General features: G+C 52.4%; 1 protein-coding gene across 1 annotated transcript in view; it reads right to left on the minus strand.

Annotated features, from left to right (window-relative positions):
• Window positions 1-820: 820 nt before the first annotated feature.
• LOC119845780 (cAMP-dependent protein kinase catalytic subunit alpha-like) overlaps window positions 821-14,023 on the minus strand; it is a 30,113-nt gene continuing 16,910 nt past the window's right edge. Inside the window, exons 2-10 of the mRNA XM_043506813.1 lie at window positions 11,473-11,534; window positions 9,751-9,879; window positions 9,473-9,571; window positions 8,259-8,341; window positions 7,201-7,327; window positions 6,868-6,963; window positions 6,629-6,751; window positions 1,864-2,028; window positions 821-1,056 (exon numbers count right to left, since the gene is read on the minus strand). Coding sequence (XP_043362748.1) covers window positions 931-1,056; window positions 1,864-2,028; window positions 6,629-6,751; window positions 6,868-6,963; window positions 7,201-7,327; window positions 8,259-8,341; window positions 9,473-9,571; window positions 9,751-9,879; window positions 11,473-11,534 — 1,010 coding nt within the window. The 3' untranslated portion in view covers window positions 821-930. The remainder of the gene's footprint in view (window positions 1,057-1,863; window positions 2,029-6,628; window positions 6,752-6,867; window positions 6,964-7,200; window positions 7,328-8,258; window positions 8,342-9,472; window positions 9,572-9,750; window positions 9,880-11,472; window positions 11,535-14,023) is intronic.

A 14,023-nucleotide genomic window follows, 5' to 3' on the forward strand; every position in this document is an offset into this window, starting at 1 on the left:
AGCCACGACCTCTCCTTAGACCTTTGTCTGCTAGCAGGACTAGCCCATTATCATAGTTTTATTCCCCTCATAGGTTCTTTGAGACAGGGATCATGGCACCCCTTAACCTTCGCTTTAAGAAGCTCCTTGCATCTCAGCATAAGGCAGGTTCCCCCCATTTAATCGTTCTCATGGCAACTCTCTGTCAATTTTTCCCCTTCCTTCTCGAATTGTGGGCACCAGACCTGGCCATGGTATTCCAGCAGCTGTAGCCCCCTGCCCGATACAGAGATAAAATAATCTCTCCGCTGCTGCTTATGATGCCCATTTATCCATCGGCCAGATGCCACCCCCCCATTGACGTGCGGACACTCGCCCCTTGGGGCTTCCGACTCCAGGCGAGTTCAGGTCCCGCTTATGGCGGCCGCTGGCCCCCCCGCTATATCCCTGAACTCCTTGGGCCTCCGGGGAGAGGAACAGCTCCCGGCTCATCACGGCCACGACAACTGTCCCCTAGAGCCGAACAGTCCACACGCCAGTCTAATTTTTTTTTTTAAACAAAACTTTATTGGTAATTGTTTCAAATATGTTTACAACAAAGCACACTAAAGAGGGAGTGCGGGCTGGGGGTTTTTGTTTTTTTTTTCCGGTGAAACAAGTTTTGTCAGAGGACACAGAGGTGTTTCCCGGGGCGGGGCAGATGATACTCCCACCCTCTAGATGGGAATCTCAAGCTTCTTTGTGGGAAAATGGGATTTTGGGGGGAGGGGGGAGAGTACAGGTTTAGAATAAGGGGTCTCCTGCTCCCCACCAAACCAGATCCAGGCAAATCCCTACCCCCCCGCCCACAAAAATAAAACACACAGGCAAGAAACTCGGGTCTTTCTCTTGATCAAATCCAACTCCGCCTCCACCTGCTCCGTGTGCACCCTCCCGGGGGGGCCACTCGCCCTAGAACTCCTCAAACTCCTTAGCGCACATCTCAGTGCTGGAGACCTGGATCTCCTCTTCCTCACAGTTGTCGAAGTTACTCGTGTCGCCGGGGCCATTGCACTTTGGTATAAAGGGAGCTTCCACCTGCGAAGGGAGTGGGGGGAGGTTGGGGACGAGGTGAGGGATCAACATTTATATTATCCACCTGCTGCCACTCCTGGGTCTGCTAGTGGCACACAGTCAGGCCCCAACTTTGCAACAAGGCAGGCAAGAATCAGCCCCGCCTCCCCACCTACTATCCAGCCAGAAACCTGCACACTTTGCAATCACAGAAGGGGGAGCCCATGACCCCCCTTAGGAGCCCAGGATCAGGACACCCAGCACCCTCCTTAACAGCCCAAGATGAGGGCCCCCAGCACCTTTAAGGGATACAGGATCGGGCCCCTTAGCAAATCAGGTGAGGGACACAGGATCAGCAACTCCTCAAGCCCCCTTTTATCTAGCCAGAACCCCCTCCTCTTATTTTGCAATCAGGGAAGGGCAGGGGGTCACGAGCCCCTTGGATCCCCATAAGAGCCCCCACTTGCATCATCAGGAGGGTTTTAATCAAGACCTTCAGCACAGCATTCTCCCACCAGACATGGAGGAATAACCCCATTAGCGGGCAGCAGCAGTAGTAGGCCGTTATCCTCAGGGGGTGGGGACAGGACCTTGCTTTTGCCACCATCTTACAAACAGCTGACTGAGGGCTCCCCACTTTAAACCAATGCTGGGTGAGCATATCTCCCCCTAGTGGTTGGACCCAGCCACAACACCCTACTACAGAGTCCCAGTAATCAAAGCGCTCCTAGAGGCCTGGGCACTGATGATCCCAGGTTCAATTCCTGCTCACGGAGGCTGCACCAGGTGGGAGTTACCCAGGCTCTCCTGTGCCTGCCACCGCCCTCCTACCTTCCTCTGGTAGACGGCGATCCAGTCGGTGGTAGCAAACCACTTGTGGTTCTTGATGTCGTTGACCCTGTTCTTGAGGTTGCCAAAGCGTTTGGTGAGGTCCACCTGCAGCAGGTTCTGAAGCAGGTCCCTCAGGTCCGAGCTGAAGTAAGACGGGAACCGGACCTGGGGTGGGGAGGAGAGACAGAGGTCTGCCCTGCCCTCATGGCTAGATTCATAGATACAGCTAGTAATGTACAGCCCCTAGCACAGGGTGGTCCTGGGCTACACCTGGGGCACCTAGGCACTACCATAATACATCTAGTAATGTACGGCCCTATAGCACAATGGGGTCCTGATCCATGACTGGGGCTTGTAGGCACTATCAGAATACACCTAATAATAAATAACAAGCCCTTTAAAAACACTCCAGGACAATGAGTGGACAAGAAGCGGGGGGGGGAGGGTACTGAGGACTGACACAGGAGCTGAAATGGTTAATTAGCAGAAGCCACCCCCCCCCAGCTCTTATTGAGCATTTTTCCTCCACAGATCTCAAAGCAGGGCTGCCGCATCACTATCCTCATTTTACATAAGGGGAAACTGAGTCACAGAGAGACGTGACTTGCCCAAGGTCACCCAGCAGGCTGGTAGGAGAACCGGGAACAGAACCCAGGTCTGTTGAGTTCCCACTATGCCACACAACTTGTTTTTTTTTTTTTTTTAAAAAAAAAGGAGGACTTGTGGCACTTTAGAGACTAACAAATTTATTTGAGCATAAGCTTTCGTGAGCTACAGCTCATTTCATCGGATGCATTTGGTGGAAAATACAGTGGGGAGATTTATATACACACACATGAAACAATGGGTTTTATCATACACACTGTAAGGAGAGGTTTCAGAGTAGCAGCCGTGTTAGTCTGTATTCACAAAAAGAAAAGGAGGACTTGTGGCACCTTAGAGACTAACAAATTTATTAGAGCATAAGCTTTCGTAATCTCCCCTCTGTTTTTTCCACCAAATGCATCCGATGAAGTGAGCTGTTGCTCACGAAAGCTTATGCTCTAATAAATTTGTTAGTCTCTAAGGTGCCACAAGTCCTCCTTTTCTTTTTACTGTAAGGAGAGTGATCACTTAAGATAAGCCATCACCAGCAGCGGGGGGGGGGGAGGAGGAAAACCTATCATGGTGAAAAGCAATGTGGGCTATTTCCAGCAGTTATCAAGAATATCTGAGGAACAGTGGGGGGTGGGGTGGGGGGGAGAAATAACATGGGGAAATAGTTTTACTTTGTGTAATGACCCATCCACTCCCAGTCTCTATTCAAGCCTAAGTTAATTGTATCCAGTTTGCAAATTAATTCCAATTCAGCAGTCTCTCGTTGGAGTCTGTTTTTGAAGTTTTTTTGTTGAAGGATAGCCACTCTTAGGTCTGTAATCGAGTGACCGGAGAGATTGAAGTGTTCTCCAACTGGTTTTTGAATATTATAAATCTTGACGTCTGATTTGTTTCCATTTATTCTTTTATGTAGAGACTGTCCAGTTTGACCAATGTACATGGCAGAGGGGCATTGCTGGCACATGATGGCATATATCACATTGGTAGATGCGCAGGTGAACGAGCCTCTGATCGTGTGGCTGATGTGATTAGGCCCTATGATGGTGTCCCCTGAATAGATATGTGGACAGAGTCTCTACGTAAAAGAATAAATGGACCTAGAATCCTATTTTCAACGTCTCTGACTCAAGGAATATTTCCAACACACCTCTGACCAACATATTAACCCACAGAGACCTTCCTACCAACACTACAAAAAGAAGGATTCTGGGTGGACTCCTGCTGAAGGTTGAAACAACAGACTGGACTTCTACATAGACTGCTTCCGCCGACGTGCACGAGCTGAAATTGTGGAAAAGCAGCATCACTTGCCCCATAACCTCAGCCGTGCAGAACACAGTGCCATCCACAGCCTCAGAAACAACTCTGACATCATAATCAAAAAGGCTGACAAAGGAGGTGCTGTCGTCATCATGAATAGGTCGGAGTATGAACAAGAGGCTACTAGGCAGTTCTCCAACACCACTTTCTACAAGCCATTATCCTCTGATCCCACTGAGAGTTACCAAAAGAAACTACAGCATATACTCAAGAAACTCCCTGAAAAAGCACAAGAAAAAATCCGCACAGACACACCCCTAGAACCCCAACCTGGGGTATTCTATCTGCTACCCAAGATCCATAAACCTGGAAATCCTGGAAGCCCCATCATCTCAGGCATTGGCACCCTGACAGCAGGATTGTCTGGCTATGTAGACTCCCTCCTCAGGCCCTACGCTACCAGCACTCCCAGCTATCTTCGAGATACCACTGACTTCCTGAGGAAACTACAGTCCATTGGTGATCTTCCTAAAAACACCATCCTAGCCACTATGGATGTAGAAGCCTCTACACCAACATTCCACACAAAGATGGACTACAAGCCATCAGGAACACTATCCCCGATACTGTCACGGCTAACCTGGTGGCTGAACTTTGTGACTTTGTCCTCACCCATAACTATTTCACATTTGGGGACAATGTATACCTTCAAATCAGCGGCACTGCGATGGGTACCCGCATGGTCCCACAGTATGCCAACATTTTTATGGCTGACTTAGAACAATGCTTCCTCAGCTCTCATCTCCTAATGCCCCTACTCTACTTGCGCTACATTGATGACATCTTCATCATCTGGACCCATGGAAAAGAAGCTCTTGAGGAATTCCACCATGATTGCAACAATTTCCATCCCACCATCAACCTCAGCCTGGACCAGTCCACACAAGAGATCCACTTCCTGGACACTACGGTGCTAATAAGCGATGGTCACATAAACACCACCCTATATCGGAAACCTACTGACCGCTATTCCTACCTACATGCCTCCAGCTTTCACCCAGATCACACCACACGATCCATTGTCTATAGCCAAGCTCTACGATACAACCACATTTGCTCCAACCCCTAAGACAGAGACAAACACATACAAGATCTCTATCATGCATTCCTACAACTACAATACCCACCTGCTGAAGTGAAGAAACAGATTGACAGAGCCAGAAGAGTACCCAGAAGTCACCTACTACAGGACAGGCCCAACAAAGAAAATAACAGAACGCCACTAGCCATCACCTTCAGCCCCCAACTAAAACCTCTCCAACGCCTCATCAAGGATCTACAACCTATCCTGAAGGACGACCCATCACTCTCACAGATCTTGGGAGACAGGCCAGTCCTTGCTTACAGACAGCCTCCTAACCTGAAGCAAATACTCATCAGCAACCACACACCACACAACAGAACCACTAACCCAGGAACCTATCCTTGCAACAAAGCCTGTTGCCAACTGTGTCCACATATCTATTCAGGGGATACCATCATAGGGCCTAATCACATCAGCCACACGATCAGAGGCTCGTTCACCTGCGCATCTACCAATGTGATATATGCCATCATGTGCCAGCAATGCCCCTCTGCCATGTACATTGGCCAAACTGGACAGTCTCTATGTAAAAGAATAAATGGACACAAATCAGACGTCAAGAATTATAACATTCAAAAACCAGTCGAAGAACACTTCAATCTCTCCGGTCACTCGATTACAGACCTGAGGGTGGCTGTCCTTCAACAAAAAAACTTCAAAAACAGACTCCGACGAGAGACTGCTGAATTGGAATTAATTTGCAAACTGGATACAATTAACTTAGGCTTGAATAGAGACTGGGAATGGATGAGTCATTACACAAAGTAAAACTATTTCCCCATGTTATTTCTCCCCCCCACCCCACCCCACTGTTCCTCAGATATTCTTGTTAACTGCTGGAAATAGCCTACCTTGCTTGTCACCATGAAAGGTTTTCCTCCTCCCCCCACCCCCCGCCGGTGATGGCTTATCTTAAGTGATCACTCTCCTTACAGTGTGTATGATAAACCCATTGTTTCATGTTCTCTGTGTGTGTATATCAATCTCCCCTCTGTATTTTCCACCAAATGCATCCGATGAAGTGAGCTGTAGCTCACGAAAGCTTATGCTCAAATAAATTTGTTAGTCTCTAAGGTGCCACAAGTCCTCCTTTTCTTTTTGTGAATACAGACTAACACGGCTGCTACTCTGAAACCTTGTTTTTTTAAAACCTCACTAGGTTTAAAGCTGACTGTGTCCACCACGAGTGCTTGGAGATCCTTGGTGAGAAGGCGCTGGGGTGGGCAGAGGAATATTATGGGCTCTTGGTTACTATGGTGATGAGTGCTCTACCAGTGCCTGGAGGTGACTGATGTGTTTTAGTCTTGCAACGTAGCAGAGTTGTGGAGGGTTTTGCAATTAACAACAGTGTATAAGAAAACCAAAAGCACCTGTTCCAGGAGTCCCCATGTGAGTTACAGGGAGCCCAATGGTGGTGGGGTGAGGAATGGAGTCCATGTGTTGGAGAAGTAGGGTACACGGCAAGGGAGGGCCCATGTGTAGGGTGTAGGAGTGGGGGACACAATGGGGAGGATGTCCATATGTTGGAGAACAGGAGTACGTGGCAAGGGAGGGTCTATGTGTTGGGGTGCAGGGGGAATGGGGTACATGACAGGGAGGATGCCCATGTGTTGGGGATTGGGGGAGCATGGGAGGGCATGAGCATGTGTGGGGTGCGTGTAAACATCTCTCTTATCAGTCGCTGAGACTTGGCACCCCCCTTTCACTGGCAAAATCCCGCCTCCCACAAAATCACACAAGTGTCCCCTCCCACAGCCCAAATACCTTGCCAGAGACGATCTTCTCGTAGAGTTGAATGGTCTGGTCCGCAAAGAATGGGGAGTAACCAGCCACCATCTCGTAGATGAGGACGCCCAGAGTCCACCAATCCACAGCCTTGTTATAACCCTGCCCAGGGAAAGCAGGCTGGGGTCATGCAGCGAACATTTGGGGGGCGGAAGGAACCATCTGGTGGCCAGGGATCAGCTAGAGATCAGGCAGCAGACAGGCCCTCCCCAGCTCACCTTGCTGAGGATGATCTCGGGGGCCAGGTATTCCGAGGTCCCACACAGAGTCCAGGTTCGGTCTTTCACCCGCTTGGCAAAACCAAAATCCGCCATCTGAAGCCAAAACACAGAGAGAGGAGAAGCTGGATCAGCCTGGAGGCTGTGACAGCAGGAGGGGAGTGGGGGGGAGCAGAGGATGGATGTATTCTGTCCGTGTTATGTTTCTGGGGGTGTCTTGGCTTTGGGAAGGGGATGGCAGCAGAGAGAGACTTGGGCAGGGAGGAGATCACGGCAGGGAGCCAGGAGCCGGAGCTGGGATGGGGACAGGAAGGAGTGGGGGAGGGGCATCACCAAGATGTAGCCCTGCTGGTCTATCAGGAGATTCTCTGGCTTCAGGTTTCGGTAGATGAGATCCAGCGAGTGCAGATACTCAAAGGTCAGGACGATCTGAGCAGCGTAGAACTGGGCGCGAGGTTCACTGCAATGAGGTGGGAGGAGAACGTGGGCATCCCAGGCCAGATCCGCCCCCTCTCAGCCAGCTCAGGATCCTCGGCCCCCTGCCGCCCTCACTTCTCCTCAGTGGCGTAGCTGGGGGGGAACAGGGGAGCGGCCCCTCCCCCACTGAGCACAAGTGGCGCCTTTTGAATGTCTTGGCGATAAAAAAAAGAAAGCGCCACCTGCTGCGGGTCTTCAGCGGCACTTGGGCGGCGGGAGCTTCAGTGCCGAAGACACCCGGCGCGAGTGAGGGCCGGCCGCCGGAGCGCCGCTGGGGGAGTGAAAGCGCAGCAGCAGGTGGCGCCTTTTTTCTGATTGCTCCCCCTGTTCCCTTCACCTGGCTCCGCGGCTGCTTCACCTTCCTTATAGATCCCTGACTCCATCTACTCAGGCAACCCCAGGCAAGATGCCCCAACCCTTCTAGGCCTGGTGGCCCCATCTGCCCCAGCCCACACATCCCACCCACCATTCCTAGACCCCTGACTCCACCCAGCCTGGCAAACCCCTCCCAGACCAGCATCTCCCCGCTAGCCCCAACACACACCCCCATGGACCTCCAGCTCCATCCAGCCTGGCCCCATCTAGCCCTGGCATCCTTGCCACTAACTGTGCCTCATGCTGGCAGAAGATCTCAGCACCTCTCCCCATGGGGAATCCCTTCCTGACCAGCCCAGCTGGGATCACATCATGGCGTGCAGCATGAGGATCAAAGCCAGCATCGCTGCAGATGCTGCTAGTGGATAAAAGGTCTAGTTCTCTACTGAACTAAATCCCAAATTTACAGCTGTGGAAACTGAGGCACAGAGTGATTCTCCCCCCTCCCCACAAGGAGTGAATGGCAGAGGCAGGATTAGGACCCAGCTCTAACCATTAGCAACGCTGTCCCCAACATTGGCTCCCGTGGCAACGCTCACCTGAACCTCCCGATCTGCCGTAGGTGGGAGAACATCTCCCCGCCTGGGATGTATTCCTTCACCATGTACAGATTGGAGTTATCCTAGAAGGAAATGCAGCAGAAACTGAGTGCAAGGGATGGAGTCACTCCAGCCCCCTGTCAGTGTCTGCAACACTAGAATGAAGCTGCTCACCACACCCCTGCTCCTTTATTAGCCCCATCCCTTTCCGGGCACTAACCCCACACTCCTCAAGGGAGCCTGATGCACTGGCCTGGCTTCCCCATAGCACACAATGCAGTGCACCCGCTGTCTGGGAGATAACAGCCTACTACTGCCACCAGCTGCTGCTGTTACTCCTTTGGCTCAAGGGCCAGAGGGGCTGCGCTTGGTGCCCAAGGTCCCAGGCACACAGCAGCAGTGGGAGTTGCTGCCCAGATGCAGCTGGGGAACAGATTCACTAATGAGAGGGCGCAAGCTTTATTTTCTTGGAGTATTTAGTACTAGAGCCCTAGAAAATTCAACCCCTCCCACACCTCTGCTCTAGGGGCAGGGACAGGAGGGCCCAAGAGGGATTTCCCAGCTCTGATGTCTCCGATCAAAGGGGAAACCCAACCTGCCGACAGGTCTGACAGCCAAAGAAGCAGAAGCAGGAAGTGAAACTTCTCAAAAGCAGGTTTCAGAGTAGCAGCCGTGTCAGACTGTATCCGTAAAAAGAACAGGAATACTTTTGGCACCTTAGAGACTAACAAATTTATTTGAGCATAAGCTTTCGTGAGCTACAGCTCACTTCATCGGAAACGATCCCATGTGATGGTTTCAAAGTCTCCACAAAGTCAACTGTGCATGGAGTTAGGACTTCCTCTGAGACTCCCCCGCAAGCCAGACCTCATGCCCTAGGGCCAGCGCATGGGAGCCTGAAACTGGAACTGACTAGGAACGAAAGCAAAACTGACCAGGTTGCGGGGGGAAGTATCACTTTTCAAAACCTGGAGTCAAAAGCAGAACAGAAGAGAGTGAAAAAGGGGAATGATCCAAACTGATTTTTCTTAGCTCCAAACCTGATCCCAGACATCACGCCAGGAAGGTTTGCTCTCAGGATACAAGAGACGCAGGCTGTGCCCTTTGACCCCTTCAGCACAGCTTTGCTTTTAAATAGGAAACAAATCAAGGGGATTGTGGGAGTCGGGGGCAGACAGAGCCCAGGGCCGGGCTGGCAAGCGAAGGACACCTACCTTGAAAGAATACTCGAGCTTGACAAGGAATGGAAAGTTGACGGCCTGAAGGAGCCGTTTCTCATTGAGGGTGTGCTCAATTTGTTTCAACTTCACTACCTGGGAGAGAAAAGGAAGTAGTAACATTAGATCTTCCTCTGCTGGTGCAGCACCCCCTACGCCTCCCACACACTCCCCTCTCCAGCGTCCCCATGCAGGGTTCAGCCCCACATCCGTCCCCTGCACTGGGGATTCCACGGCCCCAGGCCAGATCTCTGCGGCAGCCCCCAGCCTCTCACCTTCTGTTTATCCAGGATCTTCATGGCATAGTGATTCCCAGTCTCTTTTTGTTTCACCAGCATTACCCTCCCAAATGAGCCCGTGCCCAGAGTCTTGATTCGATCAAACTGATCCAAACTGGCCGTGTTCTGGAAGGGGGAAAACAAACCTGATGTGGGGCCAGACTGGTCCTGGGGGCATCAGGAAGGAACCTGCCCAGGACGGTGGGATTTGCACTGCAAGACTGGAGGGATCTTTAATGACCATGAGGGGGTAAGAGCCAGAGCCAGCTCCAGGCACCAGCTTTCCAAGCAGGTGCTTGGGGCGGCGTTCAGAATGGAGTGGCAGTCCATGTCCCGCAGTGGCAAGTCGGTGGCCGCTCTGCCGCTGTTCCAGCGGCGACAATTCAGCAGCGACTGCTTGGGGCAGCAAAATTGGTAGACCTGCCCTTGGTCAGAGATTCAGTTTTTATAGCTCACCAGAAAGACAGCCCCTCCAGGGTCATCACTGACTGTGACAGGAGAGCGCCCCCAACTGAGCCCCCCTCTACCTGCAGCACAGCACCCCCTAGCCCCGCACTGGGGTTGTTCTTGAGAACACTGTTATGAAGTAGATGTCACATTTCACCACCAGAGGATGCCAAAGGAAGTCACTGCATTTTTAATAGGTTTCAGACTAGCAGCCCTGTTAGTCTGTATTCACAAAAAAGAAAAGGAGTACTTGTGGCACCTTAGAGACTAACAAATTTATTTGAGCATAAGCTTTCGTGAGCTACAGCTCACTTCATCGGATGCATTCGAATGAATTTGTTAGTCTCTAAGGTGCCACAAGTACTCCTTTTCTTTTTTGCATTTTTAATGAGACACAGACAAGGGATTCCCTGCTCCTCGGGCAGAACCAGACTCCAGATCCAGACAGGCGACCCGCCCAGCTCCATTCAGTGGGGATGGTGGGTTAGAGGCGGGGGCGGAGCTGGGAGTCAGGACTCCTGGGTTCTAGCCCTCCGTCTGTGAAGAGAGGGAGTGAAGTGTAGTGGTCAGAGGGCAGGAGACTAGGAGTCAAAACATCTCTTCCTAGTTCTGCCACCAATTTCCTATACCCTTGACCAAGTCCTTTTCCCTCTGGGCCTCAGTTTCCCCATCTGTGCCATGGCATTAATGACAGGGTGTGCGGGAGAACTAGCAAAGTGACAGTGCTGCAGAGGGACCAGCAGCTCTGCCTCAGGAATTACCCACAATCACCCCAGGTGGGATTTCCAGTGGGGACAGACCAAGGGCACTGGGGCACTGCGCTCAAATGCAGGTAGCAAACGGAGGCCCTTTGAACAGGGTCCCTGTTAGCACAACCCCCCCGGGGAGCCAATCTGGGGCTGGGCTGAGCTGGACGACCACGCTGGAGCCTCGGGAGGAGGATGGGGGAGGGGGAGACAGGCTGGATCAGGAGTCGTCCCACATGGTTAGTGTCCCCCTCCCTCAGCAGAGTGGAGTTGAACCTACAGAGTTCTTGGCCCTCCAGCTACCAGAGGGCAGATTAAGGGGGCGGGGAGGAGAGCAACATGGTCCACTCAGCCCCGCCCCCCAGGAGCAAAAAGAACCCCCAGACCCTCAGAGGAGGCTGGGTAGCAAGGTGGCTCAGTGATGGGGAAAGAGATCTAGGGGGTGACTGCAGAGTAATCAGCCTGGGGCTGCAAAGGCCTTGATTGCGGGGGGCGGGGTGTGTGATCTGGGTTGGGGGCACAGTACCTGAGAGGGGTTCTCCCATTTCTTGAGGAAGTCTTCATTGGCTTTGGCTAAGAACTCCTCCACTGTAAGGGAAAGAGAGAGGGAGCAGCGTGAGGAGTCAGGAGGGGGGGCACCCAGCCTGGTGGACAGAGCTCCCCTTTCAGCCCCCACCCCACGCAGCGAAGAGGCACGCAGTCACAAAGGGGATGAGTATTTTAAGCTTATCAGCGGGATGGTGATGCCTCATTGGCTACAAAGGGCGGCTCAGCTGGGGATTGGCTAGATAGAGGCCATGTGGGGGTGCTCCCGCAACATCCCCACCCCTGTGCCTCTGGACACACCGAACAGCCCCGTCAGGGAGGGCTAATGCAGCCCCCAGTACCAAGGGGATGCACTTCTGCCTCTATACCCCCACTGAACATGCCACTTGTGGTGCCTGGTCCACGCCCCTCAACACACAACCTGCACCCCACAAGGAGACACTCGTACAACCCTTCAGTCAAATGACGTTAAGATGCGTGGATCACGTTGCCCTAATGGGAGGATACGGGATCTACTACTGCTGCCAGCAAAAGGGGGTGAAGGGGAAGGAGATTCCCCTTAGCTCAAAGGGCAGAGGCCTGTGTGTAGCCTTCTCTCAACCATGCAGTCATCACAGATCAATGACACCAACAGTCCACAAGGGGGTGCTCTGCGCACACACACAGAGCTGCAGAAGGCAGCCACGAAAGTCAGAAACCCCAGTTGGGCTTTGCCCACAAAGGGGTTAAAACAACCTGCCAGAGCCTCCACAGCAGCAGCCTGGGACCAGCCAAGTGCCCCACTCTCTGGCATCCAGCCAGGTCATCCTTCCTTCACCAGCCGGGCTCCCTGTCCTTGCTGCCAGATCCCAGAACCATGGGAGGGAGAGCAAGGATGGGGGTTGGAGCAATCTGCAGCATCTGGAAGGATATTTGGTACCGAGAGCCCCTTTTATCTTCACTGCCTCCTGCTGCTCCTGACAGGGCCAAGTCCCTCAGCTCTCAACAGTGCAAGAGATGCCCATGGGATTTGAATGGCTGCAGCAGCGAGGCCAAGCACAGAGCAGCAGCAGGGGGTGACTTTGAGCCCAGAACTCAACCCTGCCCCCACCATCACAGGCAAGTCTCCCCCACACCAGAGGTGTATAAAGTTAACTGCCTCCCCCAGGGATCATTGGTGCTCAGATGTTAGGGAGGGGACAAGCTAAAAGCCTAGATCCAGATCTGGGTGCTGCGGTTCTTGGGGTCACAGATGCACAACCCAGGAGTCAACTCCCTGCCGCCCCACTCTCACCACTACAACCCACTCCCTTCCCAGAGCTGGGGACAGAACCCCAGGAGCCCCCACTTTAATCAGTAAATAGCAACATCCTGTGGAAACCCGGCATCACCGCGCTCTAGTCCTGTCATCCCTGCCCTAAAGAAAGGGCTGAGAAATAGGCCAGGCGAGGGCCTGAAATGCATCAGTGAAGCAGGACAACATCCTACAGATGTGACTGATTCACTGCTGGAGGGAAGGAGACCAAGATTACGGGGATTCCCCGATCCCACAGGACAGGGCAGGGCATCCCTGAAAGGGTTCCGGGGATCAGCTATTTGCTGGCTAACTACCCCCGCCCACACCCCCCCTTCACCCTCTAGTCCCCACAGCCCATCTCCCGTGGAGCTTCACAGAGGGGGAGTAAATTCACATCCGCTCAGTCTATCTGACCTACTTTCACTTTGTCTCCTACTTTCTCCAGGTTATTTTTAGAAACAGGCTTAGCTCACCAGCCACTGTCTCCCACCATTGATCCCAGCCCCAAGGGGGTGGGGAAGAGGGATCCTTGCATGGACATGGGACAGAGAAGACAATTTCCTGCACTATCCTGGCCGTACCTTACATAACTAAGTTTAAGTAGTTTAGGAGTTCATTGTATTACAAAGGCAGGCGGTTATGTATTATTGTGGGACTGTATGCGACATCTCAGATGGAAACCCAGGGAAGGGATATGGGCTTTGAGGGACCATCTGAAACTATGGGGCCTTTTAAAGTTAAGTACGTTTCCCAGGAAATCACTAAAGGGAGGGGTATGCAAATGTAACGCCTCTGGTTATGCAAAACCTCAGCCGCTGGAAGCCGCTCCCGAGGAGAAACCCACTGCCTGTGAGATACCTGGCTGGAAGCAGGGTGATCTTTGGAAAGCTTATTAGCAGGTGTGTTGGTTCTTTGCTGGTTTTTAAGAGGTTTTCCCTACAATGCTTTTACCTTAAGAATCAATGTGCTTGCTAACAGCCGTGTGGTACCTTATACCTGTGGGACACTGGGCTGTTCATAGCCTCTGAGGAAGGAGGTCAAAGCAGGCCGGCTGAGGCAGTCTGGCTAGCTGGGGAACTCACAGTGTAGGCAGGGAGCTGTGCAGCCTGGAAATCCCCCAGGCAGGAAGGAGAGAGACGCAGGTCTCTGCCCAAGAGAGGTGATGACTGGGAGCCAGAAGCCTAAGTGGCTTCCCTGGCTGGACCATGAGGGGCAAATACAGGTGCAGTTGCCCTGACCTGCAATACCCCTCCCC

This window comes from Dermochelys coriacea, chromosome 20 (genome assembly GCF_009764565.3).
Source record: "Dermochelys coriacea isolate rDerCor1 chromosome 20, rDerCor1.pri.v4, whole genome shotgun sequence".
In the NCBI taxonomy this organism is placed as follows: domain Eukaryota; kingdom Metazoa; phylum Chordata; order Testudines; family Dermochelyidae; genus Dermochelys; species Dermochelys coriacea.